General features: G+C 55.0%; 1 protein-coding gene and 1 pseudogene across 2 annotated transcripts in view; both read right to left on the reverse strand.

Moving 5' to 3' along the window:
• DRC11 (dynein regulatory complex subunit 11) overlaps positions 1 to 25474 on the reverse strand; it is a 122793-nt gene that overhangs the window by 2946 nt on the left and 94373 nt on the right. For both annotated transcript variants that reach the window (XM_039860224.1, XM_039860213.1), the window contains 3 exons: positions 16164 to 16250; positions 8798 to 8975; positions 2451 to 2689 (listed from right to left, as the gene is read on the reverse strand). In XM_039860224.1, the coding sequence (XP_039716158.1) occupies positions 2451 to 2689; positions 8798 to 8975; positions 16164 to 16250 (504 nt within the window). The remainder of the gene's footprint in view (positions 1 to 2450; positions 2690 to 8797; positions 8976 to 16163; positions 16251 to 25474) is intronic.
• LOC120601820 (uncharacterized) lies at positions 4977 to 5095 on the reverse strand (annotated as a pseudogene).

Genomic DNA, 25474 nt, shown 5'->3' on the forward strand with positions numbered 1-25474 from the left:
TCTCTCTCTCTCTTTCTTTCTTTCTTTTTTCCTGCTATAGCAAAGTACTTCAAACTTAGTGACTTAAAACAAAACATTTATTATCTTACATTCCCATAGGTCAGAAGTTACAAAATGGGTCTCACTGGGCTAAAATCAAGGGTCTGCAGGTGGTGGTCCTTTCTGAAGCCTCTAGGGAGAATCTGTCCCCTTGCGCTTGGCAGTTTCCTGAGATCACCTGCTTTCCTGGCTTGTGGCCCCTCGTCTGTCCCCAAGCTCGCGACCTCAGGCTGCCCAAGTCCTTCTCGTGCTGCTCTCTCTGTTTTTTTCCGCTTCCCTCTCCCACGTCTTATGACTACATTGGACTTGCAAAGATAACCCAGGACAGGCTTCCTTTTTTAAAGTCAACTCACGAGCAGCCTAGATTCCCTTTGCCGTGTACCTGACATTCTCGCAGGCTTCCAGGACTGGGGTGCCGACATCTTTGGGGGGCGTTATTCTGCCCACCATGCCTCTAACTCAGTTTCCTTGTTTGTAAACTAGGGGACTGTGAGGTCTAAATGAGTTAGGGTGTCCGGCACACTGGTAGTCAGGACATATTCGCTAATGTTATTATGATTATCATCACCGTTATCGCGTGATGCTCTCTCCATCCTGTCCAAGGAGCAGGGTGCGGTGTGTTTGGAGAATGTGTAAGACCTCAGTCTGACGCGCCAGAGCACAATCAGGGAAAACTCAGGGCAAAAATGACCGGCCTGATGACAAGCAACGGCAGCCACAGTAGCATCATTCAGGAGAGTGACAGGCCCACTCCGTCCACATCTGATCAATAAATGTGCCATTGTACAAGGTTATTGAACATCTAGAAGGGGCCAGGTACTGTGCCCCACCCTGGAGCTGTGACAGAAAGCAGAGGTGTATTGGGGAAGGGGGGTGACATGGGGTTGGTGGGGATGGTGGTAAACGATTGAGCTTCCTTAAAAAACGAATAAAGTAATCAAATATGCCAAGGATGAATGTGAGAAGCCTATGCTTCGTCATCCTGGCTTATACAATGGCAGCATCCCTTCTCTTAAAATGTGTGATCGCTTCCAGTTCCGGGACCTCAAGCACCTATCACAGGTTGAAAAACTGCGAGAGAGATTTCGGAACGTTCAAAGTCCGGCTAAGAGAAAGCATAGGTTTTAACACTCTAAACCTTGCTCCTCAAAACAGGGAGTGATATTATGATTTTAGAAAGAAGAAAAACATTTGGGATTTCAGAAAAAAAATATGATCTATCACTTGTAAAGGATAAATATTTGCCATTAACACTAGCAAGTTTTCAGCAGTCAACGAGAATATTAATTCAAATGCTTGGCAAACCTCAGCTTGGAGTTGGAAATGATTTTTCTGTTTAGCTGGTGCAGGGGTCAGCAACCTTTGGTGATGAGTCTCCTCTGGCCTGCGGCCCGTTTGTGCACGTGGAGCTTCCTGGAGCCCAGCCGTGCCCATCATTTATGCACTACGCATGGACGCTTTCGTGATTTTGGGAGATCATTGTGGTGACTGCTTGCCACCTTTCCCTGAGGCTTAATCAGCAAAGCAGGAGGGAAACGTGATGGAAAATGATTCATTCAAAGGGAAATTTTCCCAGTCTCGAGCAGGCTTCCGGAGAGCCAAGGCCTGAATGAGAATTCTGATTCTCTTTCTGGGGGCTGCACAGCCATAACTGCGTGAGTCTAAGCTCCTCCCTCGTCTTCCCGGGCGGCCAAAGAAGGTACGTTTTGGTTTGGAGAGAGAACATAACTGCACGCGTTTTGATTAAAGGGTTCCCAGGGGTGCCCGCTGGCCTGGGCGTTGCGTCAGAGCGCGGACGCGGGCTCTGCTCGGATAAAGACCCGAGTCTCTGTGACCTCTTGTCCTCCTATAAAAGACGGGCTGGGAAGAATGGATTCTCAAAATCCTCTCTGGATCTAAACAATCCTGTGAACCTCGCAGAATGTATTCAAAAATGAGAAAACTCAAAACCTGGTGTGCCCGCCCCCACGACTTCCTGTCGCCGGAACACTGACGTTGCCCCAGACCACGGCAAACACGGGCAGAAACAGGTCAAGAGCGGCACGCGCTGGACGCGGGTATGCTACTTAGGCAATGGCCACCTCCAGGCAAAACTTGTTACGCTGGGTGAACCAGGAGGTAAAAACGGTGAGAACCAACAGAGTGTGTGTGTGTGTGTGTGTGTGTGTGTGTGTGTGTGTGTGTGTGTGGTGAATCCAGCGCTTTCCTGAAGTTACACTACTACTAACCCGGTTGTTATTTATAAGGTCACAGACCATGATGTTCCTCAAATCTGGAAGACACGTGCTTCGTGATCCAAAACTTCAGAGTTTCCGGATTTCAGTGCACAGGGCAGAGTCCAGGGGGCCCGAGGGAGGTGGCAACCGGCCGGGCGTCGCCGCTCAGACCCGGCGGTGTGGGCGCCCGCTTACCTTGAACGTCTCCTCCTCCTCCTGGTACACCGGGCTCATGCTGCTGAGGGCCGGGATAAACTCGAGGGCGACCAGCGGCTTGTGAGTCTGCGCTCGGACCCTGCGCTCGGTGAGCACGCCTTTCACCACCTGGACGATGTGTCCCTGGGTGAAGCCGTCGGTGACCTTGGCCAGGCAACTGACGTTCAGGGCGTTCGTCACGACTCCTCCGTGGCGCTGAATGATCTGCTTCCACAGAACTGTTGGATCGAGACGGCGGGAAAGGCAGAGAGGACGAGGGTCACCGCCGGGAAGCCAGTACTCACCTAGGTCCCCGGGAGGTGGGTGCGCGGGACCCTCGCTCCGATCTGTCCGTCACTCAGATGGGCAGAAGCCACGGAACGAAATGCTGCCCTGAGTGGTTTTTAACCGCGAGACGTACATACGAACCCCCTGCGTCTACACCACGTGTCCTTTGTGAATGACAGGGGGTTACGCCGCGGCCAGTAACGTTTTAATGCGATGCCTCCAAAGATGCCTCGAACTGGGGCTTCGCAGGGGTGTATATGGGATATCTGCTGATCAGAATGTTTTCCAGAGTTTGGATAAGCAAGGATTATGACTTTTCTTAAAATTCATTTCTTACATTTTTTTTAAGTGCCAAATCTAATTTCCATTAGCTACTGCCGGTTCAGTTCCCTCTGGGTGACAGACACCGTGGCAGCCATTGTATTAATTAAGCAGCTTGGCCCTGACCCTCCTCCCTAACGACCGTGAACATGCGTGGCTGGGCTGATCCACCAGGTCACCCGGCTGCTCTGTGGGTCTGTGGGGTCTGCAGAAACCAGGGGGTTTCACTTAGAACACGGGGACGTCGAAGATGAATCATCACATCATTCCTGATGCTCGCTTCGGAGGCAGAGCGGACGGCCCCCCGCCAATGCCTGCGATAACATTACACAGAGAACCACGCCCGTTCTGGAGGTGGGGGTGGGAGGGTGGGGTGGTGAACGAGCTGCGCCGTAACCTGGGCAGGTGTGTTTGGACGTGAGGAAGGTGGAGGCATCGGCCAGGCCCTCAGTCTCTCAGCTGCTCTCGGCTCTGAGAAGGCCTGCTCCGATGTCTCTGAAGCGTTTTGACCTTTGAGAAATATCTGAAACTTTTTAAAAAAAGTGACCGTTACTCCATGACCTGAGTGCTGTCAGGTCTGTTACATGACTACGTCATCCGAACACGTTGATCCGAAAATGCTGGATGACATGACAAAGTTTAACTACTGTCAAGGAACAGAATGATTCGCAAGGTCGCCATGAGCCACACCAGAGTCTGGCTTTCGGGCCACGAGTGACTCCAACAAGTCACCTCCCCGTCCTCTTCGGTGGAATGTCCTCGGCCCTATCATGGGCCGAGCTGATGGGAAAAGGCACATTTCCCGTGGGGCCAGATGGCGTCTCCAAAATGCAGACGGTCAGGCTTCGACAACTGAGAGCTGGGGCGAGGCCAGCAAGGGCCACTGGGGCCCCAAGTCGGCCCACAGCAGCAGCTGATACCCGGATCTACGCGGCTACTCCTTGGTGGGTTTATTTGAACTTGAGCCCATCTTACGCTCAGCCTAAGATCTAATTCTCGGGCTGCTGGGCGAAGTAACAGCAAGAATGTATATGAAGCACGTGGACGAGCCATGCCAGCCCTATGGTGTAGCCGGATTACTGTTGCTTCTGTAATAATTATTATTCTTAGTCATTTCGTTTTGTATCAGTTTCCCGATGCTCATTAAAACATCAGTTATAGAAGGTACACAAAATAAACTACAGGATCTCTCGAAGTTATTTGCGTAAAGACAGAGTAGAGCAGGTGAAGAGCACCCTTATCTAACTACGACTGCTGCAGGGTCAGAAACCAGGAGACACGACCCACGGTGAACATAAGCCACCGGCAGACACACGTCGCCCCTTGGGATCGCATGTGTCTCCTGCTCAAATCTGTAGCATCTGAAAAAAAGGGCCGACAGGTCCGAGTGGTGAATCCAGCAGCTGAGGAGGGAACATGTTTTCTGAGGGCCCAGTCAATGTCCCAGGCTGGGAACCCACACCGCTTTAGCCGTAGGCGCCATGGGACAGATTCCCACCTGCAGCGTGGAGTGGGCTGGTCAGCGGGCAGGCGCGGCGGCCAGGCCGCCCCAGCAACAGCACTCAGCGCCCTCCAGGTCCCTGACAAGCGAGCTGCGGCAGCCACTACCACATGGCCGTCCACTGTGCAGAATAGCTACAGGTAGGGACTGGTTAGCAGTGGCGAGAATGAACTACAGTTCGCCTGGCCGGGCACGTGCCCACGAACACACCGCCGACCCCTTACGTGCCTGGTACTCAGTGTTCACGCAGACGTTCCGTGATGTTTCCTAGGGCACCCGGGTCGGTGACTGCCTCCTGAGCCTCGCCACTTTTTTTCCTATTTATTTATTTATTTATTTAGGCAACCCTCAGTTGACCTCACAAATTGCAAGGACCTTCTCAGCTTACAATCCCTTATTTTTAAATATTTTTTTTATGCCTATAGCACCTGGTCTTCCTAGGTGGTCTCCCATCCGAGTATTCACCAGGCCCGACCCCGCTTAGCTTCTGAGATCAGACGGGATCGGGCACATTCAGGGTGGCGTGGCCGTCGACAGCTCGCCAGTTTTGGATGGAGGCGCGGTCGGGAGCTCTGTGGAGATGGTCACGGCCACGGCGGGATTTGCGCCCTCGGCCAGAGACCGGGACAGAGAGTGAGGCTGGACGTCCTTCTCGCCTTTGATGAACTGGACTCAAGGACGGCCCCTGTGGCTTTCCCAGGGCCGCTAGCTCTTTCCTGACCCTTAACTAGCTGCTGTGGGGAGTGGAGTGCTGAGCGAGCCGCAGCCTGCGGGGCTCATTGAGGCGAGTGCTCCATGGCCGGCACTGAGGCCACTGTCGGGCTGCCCAGGCCTTACGCCAGCAGCGCGTGTGGAGACCACAGAAGCCCAGCGAGCTCGTGGCCAGCAGCGGCTGCCGCCGGAGGCCCGGGAGTCAGGAGGCTGAAGGCAGCGGAGGGGGTGTCCCGGCCGAGTGCTGCATTGCACACCCTCTCTTGGATGCAGAACGTAGCTCAGCTCTTCAGACGAATCTGCATCCTCCTTCCCTCCTTAGACTGAAAGGCATCTGGGGTTCGGGTCCCTTCTCCTGGTCTTGGCACTCCAGATCGGTTCCGTCCTGGCTAGTGCTCGAGATGATGTAGTATCTTAAAGTTTGTTTTTCTTTGAGATTTTGCACAAGAGGTGAATAATATGCTTTGGAGGTGCTTCTGGCCTCTGAAGCCTAGAATTCCGGAAAAATCGGAAGACGTGGACCTGACTCATCGGAGCAGACACCGGGTCCGGGGTGGGGGCCTGTGATGAATTGGGTCATTAGCGAAACAGACCCCAGGGAACAGGCAAGAGGAGGGAGCATCAGGAGAGAGGAGAGAAGGAAGCCAGAGGGGTTTCTGGGGACGAGACGAGGCATTAATCAACCTCGGGCGGATTTTCTTTGCAGACGTTTGGAAGGAAACGGCTTGATCTGGGTGAAGAAGGTAGATATTGAATTATATCTGGTAAACCTTAAGGCCTGTGTTTCCTCAGGCCGACGCGCCCCTCGCTTCCCCGCCCAGCCGGTCCCCTGCGCCGCCTCGAGGAACGCGGGGTGAGGGGCCGTGGCTGCCCCCGGTCCCTTTGGCGCTCGGCTGCTGGCAGATGGATGGCCAAGCCAAGGCCCGACCTACGGCTCTGCGGCCCATGCTTTCCGGCCCGGAAGAGGCCATTTTTGATCACTGCAAAGACAGGAACAGTCTTTCTTTAAGATGGATGTCCCAGCGGCGGCTACGAAAACTTCAAGGTCATGGGAGGAGACGCCGGACGGCATTTGCGATGTGAGCAAAACTGGCGGCCTGAACAAACCAGCCACCAAGAAAGAAACAGGAGAGAAGCGTGTGGTTTAGTGCACAGAGCCCTGGGCCCACGGCCACTGGTGTGTGCAGGTCTGTCGCCTGCCCACGCGGGAGGGGACGCTCCCTCCTTCCACCATGATGCCGCGTGAGGAGACTCAGGCTGGAATCTGTCACATGATGTAGTCCTCCTTAGACTTTTAGCCAAAGAACACGATCGTCTTTGTTAGATTTCGACAGCTTCGTTTTTAAAGGGCCCGTGGTGTTGTCAGACAACAGAAAGCAGTCAATCCAAAGTCAAGAATAATGCTCTAGACCCTTCAAATGAAGAATGCCCTTCCTTGTCCCATGAAGAGAGCTTCAAAACAGATGTCAGAAAAAGCAGAGGCAGAGGGAGCACGAGAGAGGAAGCCTGACTAAGGGCAGCGAGCGGGGGAAGGCTCCGGAAAGCTGGAGCAGGGGCCCTGCGCTGACTCGCATCTCCGTGCCCACCCCTCCCTCGGCTGGACCACAAACCCTGCGCCCCTGAACCCTGGCGGGGCCGCGTGAGTCCTTCTGGCCAATGTAACATGGGCGGGCCTCTCTGGACCTGGTCCCTACAACCTCCCGAGAGCCTCCGCACCGTCCTCCTCTCTTCCCCTTTGATGCAAAGGACCCAGCGGAGAGCTCGGAGGCCCCAGGCGATGGAGAAGCCGCTAGATGGAGGGAGAAATAACCGGGACCACAGTTCTCGCGTATCTTTTGTATAACGTGAGTTGATGAAGCCAGGACCGTGACTTATCCAGACGGGAAGAGCGTGCATCGAGAAAGGAGTGGCCAGTCAGCCGGGGGCTCATGACGCGCAGGAGGAGGGGACTGTCCCTCCAGCAAACACGCCGGCCAGGAGTTGAAGACCGGCCAGGATGGGCCACGCGTGCCTTCTGTCGGGCGGTGCTCCTGTGGCTGGAGAAGGCTTAACAGAAACCAAGCCGGAGCCAGTCGTCTTTACCATTATCATTAACGCCACACGCCACCAGGCCACCACTGCTGCCGTCTCCATTAGCACCTGCTGTCACCGTGGCCACCGTTTCCGACGCTGCCACCACCAAGGGAGGTGGAGACGGGCCCTCGACGAGCCCCATCCGCGGGGCTCGCTCCCTGTGTAGCCCGCCGCCCCGAGTCGGGCTGGCCCCGTGACTGGCTCTTGACCGGTCACATGTGGTGAAAGTGACCGTGTGTCTTCCGAGGCTGGGTCACGAGAACCCCTTCGGCTCTGTGGGAACCTCCTGCGATGTTCGCTCTCGGGGCCCTTCCCCTCCGGGCTCGCGCTGTGCCGTGCAAGGCCACGTGCGGGGAGCAGGTGCGGGCTGTCTGGCAGCCAATGGCCAGCATCAGCTCCGTCACAGGCGGAGCCGCCCTGGATGTCACGTGCTGTCCGGGCTTCCGATGACAAGAGCCCCAGCTGACATCTGACTGCAGCACCTTGAGGCACCTCGGGGAGAAGTCTCCAGCTGAGCCCAGAGGACCCTCAGAACCACGAGGGGAGTTTGTTATTCAGCCACTGGGGAGGTTGTTACTCAGCGGCGGGTGACAGGACACCTGCCAGCAGCACCGTCGCCGTCACCACCCGGCCTCTGCCCTCGGCCAGGCCTACGCTCTGCTGCTGGCACAGAGCCAGGCGTTCCGCCTGCCGTCAACGACGAGGTCACACGGCCCTGTGAACCAGACACTCGGAGGCGGGACGTGGCTCAGAGGTCGGCTGGGTGGCCAGGCCATCCTGCCACTCGGCGGCGGGGCCGGGATCCAGAGCTGGGGCTCGTCAGAGCCCACGGCCCGCGGCTCTCTCGATGCCACGTGCGCCGCCTCTCATGGCCCCTGTTCTGTGTTGTTCCCATCTAAAAATACCTTTCAAAAGAAGTGGCGTTTGAGTCCATCTAGTCAAGAAGCAAAAAGCTGAAAAAGCAAGCTCCTTTCATACTCAAGTCAGTCGACATGCCCCTGGACTCATACTTTGAGGCTGAAAAAATAAAAAAAACCCAACCCAGTGAGAAGAAATGGCATCGTGTGAGCAAGACGCCATCACCACAGGCCGAGATGAGTGATCTACTCTTCCCATCAAAAGAAAAATCTGCACTGGCAGGGGCTACTGTCACCTTCGGGGCCAAAAATAATCATCCCTATCCATTTTCCTTTGGTCTTAGGTAGAAAGAAATATGTTAACAGCAGAGCAGAGATGTGTTTTCCTCTTGGGACCTAGTGGTTTACGTTTACGGCACCGAGCTTGGCTGCCGTCCAAGTACACACACCCTCCAGTGCACGGACTCCACTTATGTTCCCTGGTCATCGTGGGGTGACGAGGGCCACCTCCCCAGCTTCACGCACCTGCAAGGCAGCACCTGACACCCAGCCTCAGTTACTGCACGCGGGGAGGGTGGGGGGCCCGGGGTACTCGCCGTATCTGGAAGCGTAGTCTGGCCTGGGAACCAAGATGATTTTTTGGTAAACTCTGCAAAAAGATTGGAGTTCGGCATCGAAAGGACGGCGTGTGGTCCCCACGATCAGAATCCTGTCGTTGGGTTTCAGGAGCTTCAGAATTTTTGGAAGCTGTTTTTTTAGGCGTTTAGGTTCCATCTGGGAGAAAGAGAGAAGAAAAATAAAAAACCATGAGCCCACACACATAGAGAAAAGAGTGATTTCAAAACACTGAAAAACACCATTTCTTCAGGTTAGTCCTGGGCCAGGGCTGGGGACCAGTTTCTGGCTTTAGGTGATTGTCCTTGCAGGCCCTTCCTGTCCTCGGCCTCCAGAGTCCAGATTTGGCAAGCCGGGAGGAAGGAAGCACCTGACGGAATGTTCTAGCACCTTGGCCCTGAGAACGGGAAGTTGCAGAGGACCTCCAAGCGGAAGGAAGCAGGCTGGGAGTGAGCGCTAGTTTGTGGGGCTCAGTGGTCCCCGGAGCTATTCTGAAGGTGAACTTAAGAGGCCCTCTGCCGACCGCCGTGACAGTGAGGGACCGAGGTCATGGCCGCCTGTTATGTAAGAGCATGACAGCTCTGTCTCTGAGGCGCTGGACACGGCTGGGACCTGTGTTATTTTGGTATAATCTCAGCACTAGTGAGGGAGAGGGACAGACGTCAGGTGAGGGGCCCCAGGGGGATACTTCCAGCCTGTGGGGTCAGATTTGGCCACATCACCATAGCAACACGCAGCTTTAACTGAACCTCGCCTGGCACAGGAGCCAGGAGGCAGCCGGGGGAGGAGAAGGATGTAGGGGTGACAGAGAGCCTCCTCAGGGACGCCCAGGCACGATCTTGGCCATTTTTGGTTCCGCTTGGTGCAGGGGCGATTGAGCAGGTTAGAATCCGGACGCTGAGCCAGAGAGCCAAAGAGCAGCCTGTGGTCGCCTGTAGAGACCAGGCACCTGTTGCTTAGCTCCGTGTGCCCTTGCGCACCTGGCTGGGAAGGGCCGGCGACATCTAGGGAAGGGAGTGAGCATTCGATACATTCCACCCTGAGGAATACAAGCAAAAGGCTTGTATTGGAGTCACAGCTGGCGGGCAGGGTGACAGAGCCGGGTACGACTAGCAGAGCCTTTGGGACAGTGACACTCATGTCTTGGGACCCTGTTCGGCGGGAGGCCCTTGGCTTGGCCCAGTCTCCCAGAGTCTGGTCCCGCAGAGTTGGGGTGCCAAGCAGAGGGGCTGAGAAGACCCCTTCCAGAGAGGGTCGGGGGCCCCCCGGGGTGGGTGGCTGGACCCGGCTCTGAAGCACGGGGCATCCGCTGGAGCTGAGAGGCTGTTGGCCACGTGGTGGCTGCACCGGAGGCTCGCCTTCTTCCCTCGACCCGTGGAAAGGCCCGTCCCCGTGGGGCTTGACGGTGCAGGAGGGGCACCTGGCGAGGACGAGGCCGTTGAGAGGAAAGCCCGACGGGAAGCTGCAGAATCCTGGGGGAGCTCTGGCTCCAATGGCTCTGGCGAGAGACGGGGCGACCCTGACCTCCAAGGGCAAGATCGCGCCATTTGCAAACAGAGAGAGTTTTACTTCTTCCTTTCCGATATGGATGACTCTTACTTCATTTTCTTCCCTGACTGTCCTGGTGAGAAACAGCAATGTAACGATGCCCGGAAGAAGAAGTCTTAAGGGAGAAGCGCCCAGTCTTTCAAGTGCGTTAGCTGTGAATTTTTTTGTAGTTGTCCTTCATCAGGCTGAAGAGGTTCCCGTCTCTTCCTACTTTTTGAGCTATTTTTTTTAATCATAAAGGGGTGCCAGATTTTGTCAAATGCTTTTCTTCATTGAGGTGATGATGTGGTTTTTGTCCTTTGTTCTAATGATACAGTATGTTACATTAATTGATATTTGGATGTGGAACCTGGGCTAAATCCCGCTCGGTCATGGTGTATAATCCTCTTTCCATGTTGTTGGATTCGATTCAGGGGAGACTCTTTGTAATGTAACCCACAGCAGAGAGAGAAAGGATTTTACAGCAAAATCAGCCCTGCAGGATCCGCCTGAGGCCAGACCACGGGGCACCTTTGTCGTTTCCTCCTACACCCATGGGAGTCCATCGTGCCCCAGCTCCGTCAGGAGGAAGTGATGGCTCTGCATGATTCTGCCCAGGCAGCTCCCGTGGGAGCCGAGCGGAGCAGAGGGGCTTGAGAGAGGGCGAAGTGCGGGGAGGGGTGATGCTCAATGGGACGTCCCGAAATCCTACCAACGGCCCTGACGATAAGGATGGAACCTGCTCACGAGGCGCTGCCCCCCAACCCCCACCCAGGTCTTTCTTTGCAGATCCCCAACCCCCACCCACGTCTTTGCAGACCCCCAACCCCCACCCAGGTCTTGCAGACCCGCGCCTCCGGGACGAGGAGGGGTGTGTGCTGGGGCTTCACTCTGATGACGAACTTCCCTTGGGAGCCAGGCTGTGTGCGCAAACGAAGAAGCCCAAGGAATAAGCTCCGTAACAACAGGCAGATGAGGAGCAAACGGTTAAATGCACAGACTGTTTCAGACGGATTTGCTCCCGGTCTTGGCTCTGCTCCTAACAGCCGCGTGACCTTGGGCAGGTTACTCGACTTCTCTGCACCTCAGTCCCTGCATCTGACAAATGGGATAATCACACCACCTCACTGACAGGGGCGCTGCGAGGACTAATGTGTCTGTCTGACAAGGTGCTTAATAAGGGGTCATCGTCCCGAAGTGTAAGTGCTGGGGGAGCGCAGGCTGCTCGACTGAAGAGTCAGCTTTCTACAGGGAGAGCCAGAAAAACGGGGGGCTTGGCGATTGAGAGGAAACTGGCAACAGGCTGGTTTTGCCAACAGAGCTCAAACCCGTCAGTTTCCGCTGTATGAGATGATAAGTCGTCAACTGCTCAGCTCCGAGAGGCCGCCTCTGGGACCCTTGCTGCCGAGAAGAGCCCTCTGCCGAGGTTCTGGAAGGAGACGGCTCATAGGAACAGCTATGCCCGCGCCAGGAGATGACCCACGGCGTGCAGACGAGGCCTGGACAGTGTGGCAACACTGAGTTCATCTTATCCACAGCGACCTGGAGCCCTCTTATGACAAGTGCTTGTATTAAAGAAAAGCGCATAACCCTTTGAAAATGCTGACGGAGCAGCAGCTTGGGGCTGCGGGCAGTGACCGGGGAGGGCCCCGGCGGCAGGGCCCACCTGTTTGCGGCGCGGTCGGGGGAGGTGTCCCGGGGGTGATTCTGGGTGATTCTAGGTGATTCTGGATGATCGCATCTGAGGTTCAGGGGTGAGCTTTGGGCTGGGGGTGGAGCAGGGCAGTTATTGGTTTAGGGGTGACTTCTGAAGCCATGAGATGGCACCCAAGGAACGCAAGGACAGAACGAAGAGCCGAAGAGCCGCGGGCCTGGGCTGGGACCCCAGGGAGCAGCGGCGTCTTTAAGGGGTGGGCGGAAGGTGTGACTGAGACGCACGCAGAAGAGCGTTGAACCAGGAGAGGGCGGAGCCGGCGGAGCTCAGGGAGGGGTGAGTTTTACGAAGCGGTAAACAAACAACGCTGGTAAACAACGCTGGTAAACAACGCTGAACGGGGCAGCGAGGCAGAGGGAGGGGACCCAGTGTTCACGCGCAGAACGGGCGATGCGGCCGAGCTTCGCGAGAGCAGCGTCTGCGGAGCTGGGGGGCACAAGCCGGTGGGGTGGCTGAGCTGCAAGGGGGGCTGCTGAGGCCAGACGCCGCCGCTGGGGGCGGGGCTTGCATGGCCGACCGCTTCCCCCGCGGCCGAGTGGCCATGGTGACTGTGGCGGTCCCGCCGGTTCTGAGCCAGCAGGTGCTGTCCGCTACCTGTCCAGAAATGGCGGGCGCACCTGAACTTAAGAAGCCCGTCTAGATGACAAATGTCGATCGCGGGTCGCGGCCACTGCCGTCCTCGCTGCCGCCGCCGCGGCGCAGTCCCATTCGGAGGGGACTTACGTGGAGGCGAGTCCGCTCGGTCAGCGCTGCCCGCGCTGGGGCCGCGGCTGCTCCAGGTCCGGGCCGCGCACGACCCGCGGGTTCGCCCATCGCGCCGGCCAACACGTCGCCGTCGCTGGGCAGCTTCCGCGGCCGCCGCCTGCACGGCCACATCACGGGGGCTTCGCGGCCGTGTCCAGCCCCCACGCGGCAACCCGTCTGCTTCTCCGCGGCCGGGTCCCGCAGAGCCGGCGACTCCGCGACGCAACGCGGGGAAGGCTCCTGCCCGACGAGGCGACAACGGCGCAGACGAGGTGACAACGGAGCAGACGAGGTGACAACGGCGCAGAAAATGGTGCCGCACCCTTCAGTGCCATAGCTGCATGCGGCACGCGGACAGCTGAGCCACCGCGTCCCAGCCGCAGAGCGTGGCGACAGCTGCTCTCGGGGGCAGGGGACGGCGCTGTCCCCGCGTCCACTGGGCAGGGGTGCGGCGGACGCAGAGCGAGGCCTGAGCGCCGGGAAGGGAAAGGACCTCTCGGGGGTGCTGAGGACGAAAGAGGGGGCGGGGTGTGGCCGGGGGTGCGGGGAGCCCGCGAGCAGCGCTCGGGCTGTGGCTCAGGGCCGCACGGAGGGTGAGGAGCGGTGGCGGGTGGACAGACGGAAGCCAGGTGCTGGCACCCAGTGCTGTCCCAGGCGGGGACCCGTGCCTGGGTGCCAGCGTCACTCTAGCCAGCTGTGCGCCCTCTGGGAGGCTTCGTCCTCTTCTGCGACACAGGGGAGGTGCCCCGCTCCCCGGCTGTGGGCGCCTCCCCGACATGCGCACCGTGCTCCGGGGCCCCTTCCTGCACGCAGCAGTCAGGGGGTCCGGCCCGTCCCCTGCGGCCGCCTGGCTTTCTCCCTTCCTGGGGCTGGGCGAGCCTCACGCACCCAGGGGCTTTTCACTCACAGGCCGTGGCGTCCACAGTGGTGAGTCACTGCGCATGAGCCGTTTTTCAGGTGTGACCTGGAAACCCGCCAACCAACCGGTGGTCAGCCTCCCCAGGTACTGTTTCTGACGCGGCCCTGGGCGGGGGCGGATCCCGGCAGGCTCTTGGTTTCTCTGCAGATGGCTCTCCTCCTTCGTGCCTCAGGGCCTTTGGGATCCGGGGGCCTTTGGGATCAGGGGAGCCTTTGGGACGCAGGCTGGGATAGGTGGAGTCCTGGGGTGGCCGAGTGATGCGGTGAGGGGCCGCCGAGACGCCTCCTGGGTTCCTCCACAGGTGTAGCTGCTGCCCTTGGCATTTGGTGTCACTTTTGGAGCACTGATGGCCAATGCTCATGGCTGCCCCAGGGCCTGGAGACTTGGCAGAAGGCAGAAGTCAGAGGCTGGGGGCTGAGAAGGAGAGCAAGGCTGGCCCAGACCCAGCCTGAGCCCCAAAAAGGCAGCAGGAACCCTGCAGCCCTGCTCTACAAGGGCCCAAGACATGCAGGTGAGAGGCGTTCAAGGGGCAGGCTCGGGATGTGGGGGTGAGTGGGAGCTGGGGATGCACGTGTGTGGCTCCCTCCCCTCTGTGATCTCTCCAGCCGCGGTGTGGAGGGTGGGGTGCAGATGCTGGCCCAGAGCTGCTGGAGGGTGGGGTGCGGATGCTGGCCCAGAGCTGGTTGGGCGTGCACACTTCTTGCAGCCCTGTCTGTGTCGGGGATGGCTCGGGCCCCCGGCCGGCCTGTGGATGTCTGAGGACCCAGGAAATCCTTCCTCTTGTGTTCATCAGGCATTCTGGGCTTCACCCCAGGGCCTGATCCGTGGACTGCAATGGTTAATTTGCCTGATGGATGACATGCTCTTCTAATGCAGAGGCGGACAGAATAAATGTCCAATTAGTCCACATCAAAGACGCTGCCACAAGGCCCTTCATTTTCCACAGGAATAAAACGAGGCAGAGATGGCAGCTGTGGGGATCGGAGGCTGTGCTGGGAGAGGATCTTGGGGGGCAGCGACAGCGAGGCGGATTCAGGCGGTGGTTCTGAACATCCGGTCTGTCTGCATGGTGGCCATCCCTCCCAGGTGGCTGCCCGCCCCTTCTCGCGGGCTCCCTTCATGAGAGATGTCTACTGAACCCACGTTTCACTCGCCATCAGCTCTCCCCCACACGCCCGCCAGCCCTCCCGCCAGCTCCTCTGTCTTAAGAAAGAGCTTGACACATTCCTCTTTTCTCCAGGACAAAGTCAGGTGTGCAGGCGACAGAGGGCTGGCCTTGCTGACAGCAAGCTGACAGCTCGAGGCGCTCATGGGAAGGGATGCCAGGGGGCTTCATGAACTTGGGGGCTGTTCTCCCTGCAGCCCTTTAAGGAGACAGTTGAGGAAGCGGAGGCTCAGAGAGGTTAGGGTACTCGCTCGAGGACACACACCCAGCTCAGGTGAGCGGCAGAGCAGGCCCAGGACCCATATTTGCTGCGTTCCCACCATCTTCCTACTTCTCAGGCTGCTGTCCCGTGAGAGAGCGAGTAGCCCTTGCCCATTAATGAGACAAAGCTCCGGAAGACATCGGGGGTGTGACACCTTGGATTAAACGCCACCCTGAATTTCTTTTTAGATTCAGGATGGGGTTCCGAGTAACTCCTGCCTTCGGGTTTGCATCTATGTGCACTGAAAAGGAAAAAACATATGTAGCAACTTCGCCAGCAGAGGGAGCTAAGTACTAGATTCCCGGATTAAATAATAAATGAGTCCTCTTAAGAGCTTCTAAAATGACAGGGCAATCAAGGCTCATTTGGGGAAGAAGAGATTGAGCTTTCATTCTTCATCCAAATCACCTCTACCTGCTCAAAATGATGTATAATACATAAGGATCAAAAGTGATTAAAATCCTTATGAATTTAATCAGAAATTCACAGTTAACCACTATTTGCTTTGGTGCAAATCGATGTGGAATAACAATCATGTGTATCTGCAATTTTTTTTTAACTTGTGGGAAATTTGCTGGTGATTTGTGGGGGGAAGTTGGGAGGAGAGGGGGCATTGAAAGGGAAGAAAAGAAGGAAGGAAGCAATTGAAAGAAGGCTCCCCCAGGCTCCCAGGGGGTGCCCTCGGCAGTCCCACGGACCGCTCTGCTCCGCACGGCGGGCCTTCGGTGTTGCTGTTAGGGGCAGGAGGACGTCCGAGTCACAGCGCCCGTGTGCGCCCTTCGCTTTAACTGCCGCGTTCTCTCCATTGTTTCTCACCTCGAATCACGCGTTTGGGTTTCAAGCTCCCTCCGCCCCTTCCACACTGTCTTTCATTTTCTGAATTATGTCCCATAAAGTCAGCCTACTGGATCCTTTTGAATACAGACAAGCACTTCGGGAAGAAGAGAGGCGGCTGCCCCCCACCCTCCCCGGAGGAGAGTAAAGGCCAAACTAAGAGACGGCAGTGGAGCCCTCACCGTGCGCTCGGCGTTGGGGACCTTTTTGTAGAAGGTTTTCTCCGTGTCTCCGATCCACACCACGGACGGCTGGAGCTGCCGGGCCACCTGCAAGGAGAAGGGGGAGGCTCGGCTGTCAACGCTGCTCCCTCTGGGGTGCGCGCGCCGCCCCAGCTCCCGGGCTCCCAAGGTCAGCTTTCGGGGGCGGGGCCTCGCGGGCTCCGGTGCACGTGCGCGGCTGTACCCCTCCTTCACCGCGGGATGGGGCGCCAGGGCCTCATCCTGCTCGAGGTCTTCACGTTCTGCTCTGCGACTCGGAGCACCGACTCCGTTTGGCTTGAAATAAGCAACGGTTTTACGCTGCAAATGGTTTTATGCTGCGAACGAATCGCGGCGGGGGGCGGGGCCGAGCCACACGCTTACGCAGGTTCGCTCATCGTGAGAAAAGCGGTTTCAGCACCAGGGCCCCTGGGATGCCATGTGTTCCTCTCCGTTCGGCTCTGCCTTTGTGACCCTGGAGCCCCTCCAGGACGGGCAGGGCTTTGTGACGGCGCTGGGCCTTACCGCGGGCCCACAAATAATTGCCACACACCTAACAATCCCTTCAAAGCACCCCCATGAGAGCGAAGTTCGGGGATTTTTGCAACAATTTGCGCTTTGTGCAAAATCGTGACGGTAACAGCCATCTCCGGCCACGGCGAATTCAGCGTTATGTCTGCTTGCTTTTATGTTTCTTAAAACATCATTAAGGCAGTGGGCATGGTTTTAAAGCAAGACAGACGTTTAATAAATGATGGAAAGATCACTAGGAACCCAGCCCTGTCTGTTTCCCCAGCGTGACGTGCCAGCTGAAGCAGATTATGAACGTTCAGAGACCCAGGTGGACTTAACTTGACCCCGGTACCGGTCTGACACCAGGCCGTTGGCGTTCACAGCCGCACACACGCCAGGACGCTCAGACACAAAAACGGAACTGGCCCGCCACTGTCTGGTCGGCATAATTTTTTAAACCCAGAGCCACAGAGTTTAAGAATTCAGAACTTCAAGTTTTAGCCCCAGTACCCCAGGCGGCGTGGCGTGGTGTGCGCATCACAGCAGCTAGCGAGCAGCCGTGTGCCAGGCCTGGACCACGTGCGTCGCACATGGCATCGCACGCCCGGTCGGGGCCAGCGTGGTCCTAGCGTGTCCTGTTCACCCTCTCTACTACCCTGTGAAACAGGTGCCATAATCATCAACCCCGTTTACAGGTGGGAAAACTGAGGCTCAACGATGTTAAGGGACCTGTCCGAGGTGACACAGCTAGAAAGTGACCGGTAGGGTGCTCGGGCATACCCACAGGTTCCTGCACTCACTTGAGCCACAGACCTGAGCATCCACCCCGCCTCACCTCCCACGTCTCACGACTCCAAAGCCCGTCCATCACCTCCTGATCTCCTTCGACCCCATCGTTCGTCCCTTCTCTTGGCTCCTTACCCTCAGCCCCCAATTCCTTCCAACGTGGCCACCCACTGCGGTGGGAGAGGCCCTGCTCCGTGTGTGTGGGGGCAGCTCCAAGAAACCACTGTCCCACTAACAGCTATTTTCAAGTTTAAGTCAAAAGCTTCCCTACTTCTAGCCCCTAGAGAAAATAAGAAAATGAGGTACGGGAAAAGTCCTAAGCTTCTTAGAAAAAAGATACTTTATTACAACAGAGGCGAAATCTTATTCTTTGCGGTCCCTCTTAAAAATCTTAGTTTGAGAACGAAGACCAATGGAAAAGCAATTTTCACATAAACGATCGTCCCCTGTGCTCGCCGAGGGCGGCCGCGGGTCCCTCCCCAGCTCCGTCCCTTTGGCGAGCAGCGGGTTTTCCGTAGTTTTCATTTGTACGTCTCCAGTCTTCCGATCCATCTTTTCTTAATGGCAATTGCAGACGCGAGGACCTGGGGTTCGAGGGTTACTTTTCTCTTTCTGCTTTTAACAAAGTAAGCCACATGGGTGGGGAGGAAACACAGGGGTTTTATTAGCTTGGGATCATTTTGAAACCAACGGTCTTATTTCCAGCAGCTGATTAAAGGCGGTTTTGGAAACCTGGTCACACCGTTCCCTTGTGCAGCCGGGGCTCTTTCGGAGCTGGCGGGGGCGTCCCCCGCTTCCTGCGTTCCAGCCGCTGGGAACCAGCGCCTCTCCCAGGACCAACCCCTGCTCCGGGATGCGCGCGGCTGCGTGGGGGACTTGGGTGGTGACGTGGTTTGGAAGGGCTCAGTTATTATTGAATGAAACAGAAAACATTTCCCAACAGGGTTTTTTGACAATAGTGAGACAGGAAACGTTTCCCAAATGCCTCGACCTCCAGCGCTATTTCTACCCGCGATCGCCCTGTGCCATGCGCTGCGCCAAGCACGTTCCGCACCTTCTCCCCTTTTACAGATGAGGTCACTGAGGCAGAGGGGTAAGCGACGTGCTCCCCCGGCCTCGAGGAGAGGAGGGGCCAGGAGTCGGAGCCGGTTTGCTTCCCCCCGCCCAGCCCTGCGCCACAGCCACGCAGCACACCGCTGTGTCGGAGGGCGTGTGTTCGTCACACGTTGGCACGCTGCACCAGCCTGCTGTCCTGGAGGTGGTTCTCACACATTCCAGCCACGAGAAAGCGGGTCTGTTTCTCCACACTCTTCTCCTCAACGAGTATTAACAACAAAAAACTCTTCGCCAATTTGTTAATGAAAAATGGAATCCTTGGCTCGTTTCATTTTTCACTTAGCAATGAAAAGGCTTCATTTAAATTATCCACGGATAGTTTGAGGTCGTGGACAATTAAATGGAATTAATTCATAATAGAACTTCTCAAAAGGGACACGGGACCGTTCACGTCGACTGCCAGTAGAGGGCTCTTCGGTCCTATCAAATGTCATTACAGGTTTCAATTTTGTGTCAATTCTAGAAGATGAATTTCTATCAACATGTGCTTTTCCAGATTCTGGGGAGCTCTATTAAAAATTAAAGACTTCTCCACCTGTGTGAGTTTTATGGATTTTATCCTTTGTATTCTCTAAAGGAACAACATCGAACTCTCACCACCAGAATTAGACCCCCTCGGGTTAGGATATAATGGCTCAACAATGAAGACCTGTTTGCGTTTGGTTAATAAGATCCGCCCAGACAACCCTTGGGAGCACTGGAAGTTTTTTCTGAAGGGTCCTATTTTGCTTGCCATAAAGAAGCCAGGGAAAAACAAGCTACTTTTTTCAGTGGTTGTGTCTCAGTTTACCAAACTGAAAAGGTAAACTCATCCATCCATCCATCCAATTCATCCATCCATCTCATCTCATCCATCCATCCATCCACTACTCACCACCAAACTTGTCCATCCACCTTACCCACCTATTGCCTGCCATCCATTCATCCACCACCTGCTCATCCATCTGCTCACTACCCATTCACTACCTACTTGTTCGTTCATATCCATATATTTATCCATCTATCCACCACCTGCTCATCCATTCACTCACTTGCCCATCTATCCACCTACCTGTTCCATCTGACATAATCAATACCTGCTCATCTGACCCACCCACTTGCCTGTCTTCGTCTGTGTCTATCCATCCATCATCTATCCACTATCCATTCATCTGTTCATTCACACCATTCATTCAACCATCCATCACCATCACAGTTATTGCTGGATAGGCAATTGCAAAAAAGCTGTGTGCTCCCCTCGGTGGTGGAAGCAAGTGATGTACCAAGGCCGAAGGACAATGGGCTCTGCTTGCAGAGTGCGGAGCTTCCTGTGACTGGGTGGGAGCTGCTGGCTGTGGGAATGGGAGGGGCTCGCTTTCCCGGACGGTAGTCGCCGGGAGTCTGTGTAAATACTTAATATGTGGAGACATTTGGGTTGGTGTTTTCACTATTTTAAATGATATTTAAAATTTCCCTTTCCTCGCAGTACGTTTTCTGAGCCTGTGTAAGTTACGGCAAGTCCTGACTGGGTATCAGTTGGGATAAACCACAAATGACTAAGAGTCCGGAGCCCATGTGGGCTGACTTGGTAAGAGAGGAAGGTAAACCGAGGTGGCGGAGAGGAGCAGGTGGGGGCCGGGAGGGCGGGCGCCGGTGACGGACTGTGACAGGCGATGCGGGGCACCAGCACTGGTAACAGGGACACGCTGCTGCTGACAGCCAGGCCATGTTCCAGAGGAAGGTGTCTGGAGAGTGACAGGCGTCAGGCTGACGAAGCTGGACTTCCCTCCAAATCCCCATCTCTTCCCAGCCCACTCCCCGCGATGCTTGGTGGCAGACGGCACCGCTGTGCCACCTGCGAGAAGCTCGGGGTTTCCGCCAGTGTGCGAGGCCGTACTCAACCCCACACGGCGCGTTTCGGCCACACTGAGGGCACCTCCCCACAGTGTCTCCGCATTGGTTAAAAGTCCTTTAACTCCTGCGGCATTGACCCTGGTCCCACGCTCATCCGCGCCACCCAGCATAGCAATGCACGCGGCACTGATGGGGCTCGGTGGCCCACAGAGTGCCCTCGCATCCCTTCCTGGTGGACGGCGCCCGGGGTGCCCACGGCCTGCGACCCTCACCCCTCGGAGCCCACCCTGTCCTCTGCGGGTGCGTGGGGACTTCCTGCACGGCCGCTCAATTTTGCCGTGAACCTGAAACTGCTTTAAAATATAGTCTGTGTAAAAAAAAGACCGGTTTCGATGTCTACGTGTGCTCCCTCCTCAACCCGAAACTCTCCACGACATAGCGCAAGGCCATCTGGCTTTCTGACTGTGTCTCCACTCAGGACCTGCGGTCACCAGCCCCTCCCTGCCTCCGTTTTCAAACCCGATGCTGCTCCCTCTCCCTCTCTCTCCCTTGAGTAGCTTTCTCTTTCTTTTTGGGGGGGTCAGGTGTAGGTCTTTGCTTTAGCCCTATTGAATTTCGCCTTGTAAAGGTGAGACTAATGTATTTATTACATTTATTACACATCTGCGCGTGTGTATTTTTTTAAGTCGCCCACCATTAGCAACGCTGCCTTTGTTCAGGTCATTAGCCAGGAGTGGAAGTCTGCACGAGCTATGCAAACACGACTGGCTGGGCTCCCCGTGCCCGACTCCTGGCCCGCCGTCCACACCGCTGCATCTGGGCGAGATCCCTTGGCACGCTGCCAGGGGCCATTGGCCGTGAGCCTGGTGAGGACCCCTGGAGGGTGGCCCTGAGGTAAGAGCAGCAACACAGCCTCCCTTTGTCCCGCCCCGCAGGCCAGGACGGGCCACGTGGCCTAGAGGCGACACTGGCCAGGCAGCCCCCTTAGCCTGTTCCGCCGGCCTCGCTCCAGGTCCAGCCCGCAGTGGCCAGACCACGTGCGCTGGAAGAGGACGCAAGGACCACAGGGGCAGAGAGAACTTCTCTTCCAAGACCCAGAGCCCAGGAGCAGAAACTGTCCCCTCCCGGGCCTCTTCTCCTGGGCTCCGCTGGTGTCCGCCTGGCCTTCTCGCAGGAGGCCTGGAGGGTCAGGGAGGAAGGGACACAGGACTCAGGAAGCGGTGGCATCCTACCGAGAGTGGCAACGAGACGCAACAACTTCCGGTTCCTTCACCTTCTCACGCGGATATTCCGCAGGCTGACCTTGACCCAGGAGGGGAGGCTTCACTGTCCTGCAGGCCAGCCGGGGGTCTTGTGGTGGCTTTGGAGACAGACTGAGGCTTAAATCTATGTGCCTGCCTCTTAGTTCTTTTGTATTTTTTGGTCACATTAAGCACTCTGAGCCTCAGTGTTCTCATCTGTAAATGGGGACGCTAAGCCTGCCCCCTGAGGATGTGGCATGTAAATGGGGACACTAACTTCTGCCCCCCTGGGATGTGGTACGAGGAAGGAAAGTGTGTACAGAGCTCGCAGCTTGCACCTGACCCCAGGCCAGAGGTCGAGGAGTCTTTCCTGCCCGCCCGTACCGATTTATTGTCGTGAAAACCCGAGGAGGCTGGGCCACCGTGCGTGGGGGACAGGGGGTGGCGTCGCCTTCTAACTTCTTTTGTCCACAAAATACCTATTAAATATTAATCACTTATCCCATTTCCTAATTGGTTAGATGACTACATTTCTAATAGTTCCTTGCAGGAAATATTACGTATGTTCTTTTCCACCTACGGCTTTAGTAGAAGAGAGAGTTTTAAATAATAGTTGTTCCCTTGTGCAGTAAACATGTTTCTCAAAGGACGCCCGCCACCCCAACTTGTTATCCTATTAGAGTTATTGCCTGTGAAATTAAGGTAACGAAATGGATCTGAATTTGTGGCTGTGAAGCAAATGAGTGTGTTTTCACGTGGGGAGGGTGTAGGGGGTGGAGCGCTGTCACCAGCCAGAAAGGAACTGCCGAGCGGTCTCCCACCCGCGGCAGCTTTTACCCCCTGTGGATTAATTCAGGAATTCCTTCTGAGAGGAGGAGTCATCACGCCTCCTGTTAGCTCACCTTCTCTGGCAAGTGCCACAGATCTCGATTTTGCTGTGCTCAAGCCACGACCCCTGTCCCGTGGCTCACGTGACACAGGACGCACGATGCCTTCCTCCACTGACCTGCAGCATGCACGTCTCATCTCACTTTCCTTTGGTCAGTTAAAAGCAAATGGCTCTTTGCTCTGCCGCTCATGCCGGGACGCAGTGGCCTCACTGCACACGATTTATAATTGAATGATTCCCCCTCCTGGGCCTAGGGATCTTCCATGAATCGATTATATACACAGGAAAGGTAAGGCTTAATGTGGTGCCCATCAGGCTCTCTGACGTGGCGTGGCTTTGGCGGATAAATGTGTTGTTCCAAAATAGTCTGACACCTTGCATTCTGTGGTCCGCGTACGGTCGGTTTGCAATGATTCTAATAAATGCGAGAATAGTTTATCCAATATCAAAAAAGCACTCCTCCGCGGCAGAAACATATACATTTCCTGAGCATGAGACCGTCACGGTCCTGTCGTCACACCAGGAGCACCGGGCCGTTTGGTGGGTGGGAGAAGACAGGCTTAATTCAGCCCGACTTCGGTGAGAGGCCGGGTAATGCAAGTGTTAAAACTGCAGGTTCTGGGCGCAGACCGCCGGGCTCGTGTCACGGCACCGCAGCCCAGGAAACGACTTAAGCACTATGTGCCGCAGACAGCGGAGTAACATCTTTAAAGGGCTGAAAGAAACATGTGTCAACCCAGAATTTGATACCCAGCGAAACTGTCCTTTACAAATGGAGAGAGTGTAAAGACATTTTGAAATAAATAAAAGAAAAGCTAAGAAAATCTGTTGCCATCAGACCTGCACTAAAATTAGGAAAGGAAGTCCTTTAGCCGAAAGGGAACATGATGCCAAGTGGAAAGTCAGATGAACAGAAAGAAATGAAGAAGACTGAAAATGTGTGCATAAGGGTAAAATACTAATTTCTTCCTTCTTAATTTCTTTAAAAGACCAATCACTATTGAATACAAGGGTCACAACACTCTATAGTACTTATAACATTTCTAGATACAAAACTGATTAAAACATAAAGGACGAGGGATAATAAGTGGATTATATTTTCGGAAAGTTTCACGTTTTATGTAAGATAGTACCGTATTAAACCTATGCGGATTGCGATAAATTAAAAATGACTTGTGATCTGAAGAGCAATCGCTAAAAAACGAGTCATTGCTAAAAAGACAATAGAGGAATTCAAATAATATACCAGTACCGAGTTAATTCAGAAGAAGGCAGGAAAGGAGAAATAGAAGAAGGAAAAGGAAATGGAACAGATGGAGAGAAAAGGGGAAAATGGCAGACCTAACTCAACCACGGGAATAACTGCACTTAACATAAGTGAAGCGGATGCTCCGATTTAATGACACACACGTCAGAGCGAAGAAGGAAGCAAGACCCAGCTGTGCGCTTGCCGTGAGAAACGCCTTTCGCTATAAAGACGTGGACACAGAGAATAAAGGAAGCAGCCGTGCTCTAGTCACATCAGACCAGGTAGATAGACTTCGAGACAAGGACTATGACTGGGAACAAAAAAGGGACATTTCATGAGGATAAAACCACCGGGAAGATAGAACCGTCCTCCACGAGTTGCATCTTGTAACAGGTCTTCAACATACACGGGACAAAAACCGACAGAACCAAAGGGAGAAATCTAGAATCCCACAACCCCGGTTGGAGTTTTAACACCCGCTTTCAGCAGCTGATAGAACAAGTAAAAAAAATATATAAAAAAAAATTTTAAAAAAAATTTTAAAAAAGGAAATGAAAAAGCAAGTCACAGAGAGAAACATTTGCAATCTGTACGTCCAATAAAGAACTGGTATCCGGAATGTGTAAAGAACTCTTGCAGATCACAAGGCCAATAGTCTAGTGAAAACGAGGCAAATGGCACGAACAGATATTTCAAAAAAGTCATTCAAGGGACCAAAAAGCACATGAAAATGGTGGCTACACAAAAAGTGGTTGCGTACATCTTTCAAAACTCACACTGAAAATGCGTACCTAAGATCTGTCCATTTTGCTGAGTGTGAATTTTACCTTAATAAAAATAGTGCAGGAGGACGTGGAAGAGAAGGGCCCTGGCTTGGATCCTGGCTCAGCCACTGGACCTCGGCTGCCTTAGGCACATCGCTTAACCCCTCAGAAGCCACACTTTCTCTGCCTGTAGGATGGGGATGAGGACCCTTCGCTGGGCTGGTGAGACGGTTCCACATAACGTCACAGAGATGTGGGACCTCTAGTCCCAGTGAGGTGCTCTGTTAAAGAGTTTCGTGGTCTTTCTTTAGCCCCTCCCTCTTTGCCCGCCTCCCAGCTCTTCAAAAGTCTCTCTCCACGGCTTCTTCCGGGACAGGCGAGGGGGAAGGGAGAGCGGGGACGCCCCCGCTCGCTGTCCTGCCAGGGTCCACGCGGCTAAGGGAAGAACCGCCCTGTGCGCGCGGCCTTACTGTGGCCGTGAGGGTGACACGGAAGAGGGACCATTCCAATGAGCGACCTTGACGGGAGCCAGCTCCCGTGCCCCAACGTCCAGTCCCAAGTGCGGGGACAGCCCTTGCCACGCGACACTTTGATACAGTGAAAGCTGGCTTATCTGGCGTCCCAGCAACTAAAAATGATGGACAGCGTGAAGTCAACCTTGAGGTACTCGAGCAAATGAAGCTGAAATCCTGTTAAGTTTTAATATTATATATAAGTCTTCTATGTCAGAACGCTTTGAAAGCTGGTAATCCTTGGGTGTACACGTGTATTATTTGTGTGTGTATCTATGTCATCTGTCATCTATCATCTATCGATCCACCATCTATCTACTATCTATCTATCTATCTATCTATCTTCTATCTATCTATCTATCTATCTATCTATCTATCTATCTATCTATC

This window comes from Pteropus medius, unplaced genomic scaffold (assembly GCF_902729225.1).
Source record: "Pteropus medius unplaced genomic scaffold, Ma_sr-lr_union100, whole genome shotgun sequence".
NCBI classification, from domain to species: domain Eukaryota; kingdom Metazoa; phylum Chordata; class Mammalia; order Chiroptera; family Pteropodidae; genus Pteropus; species Pteropus medius.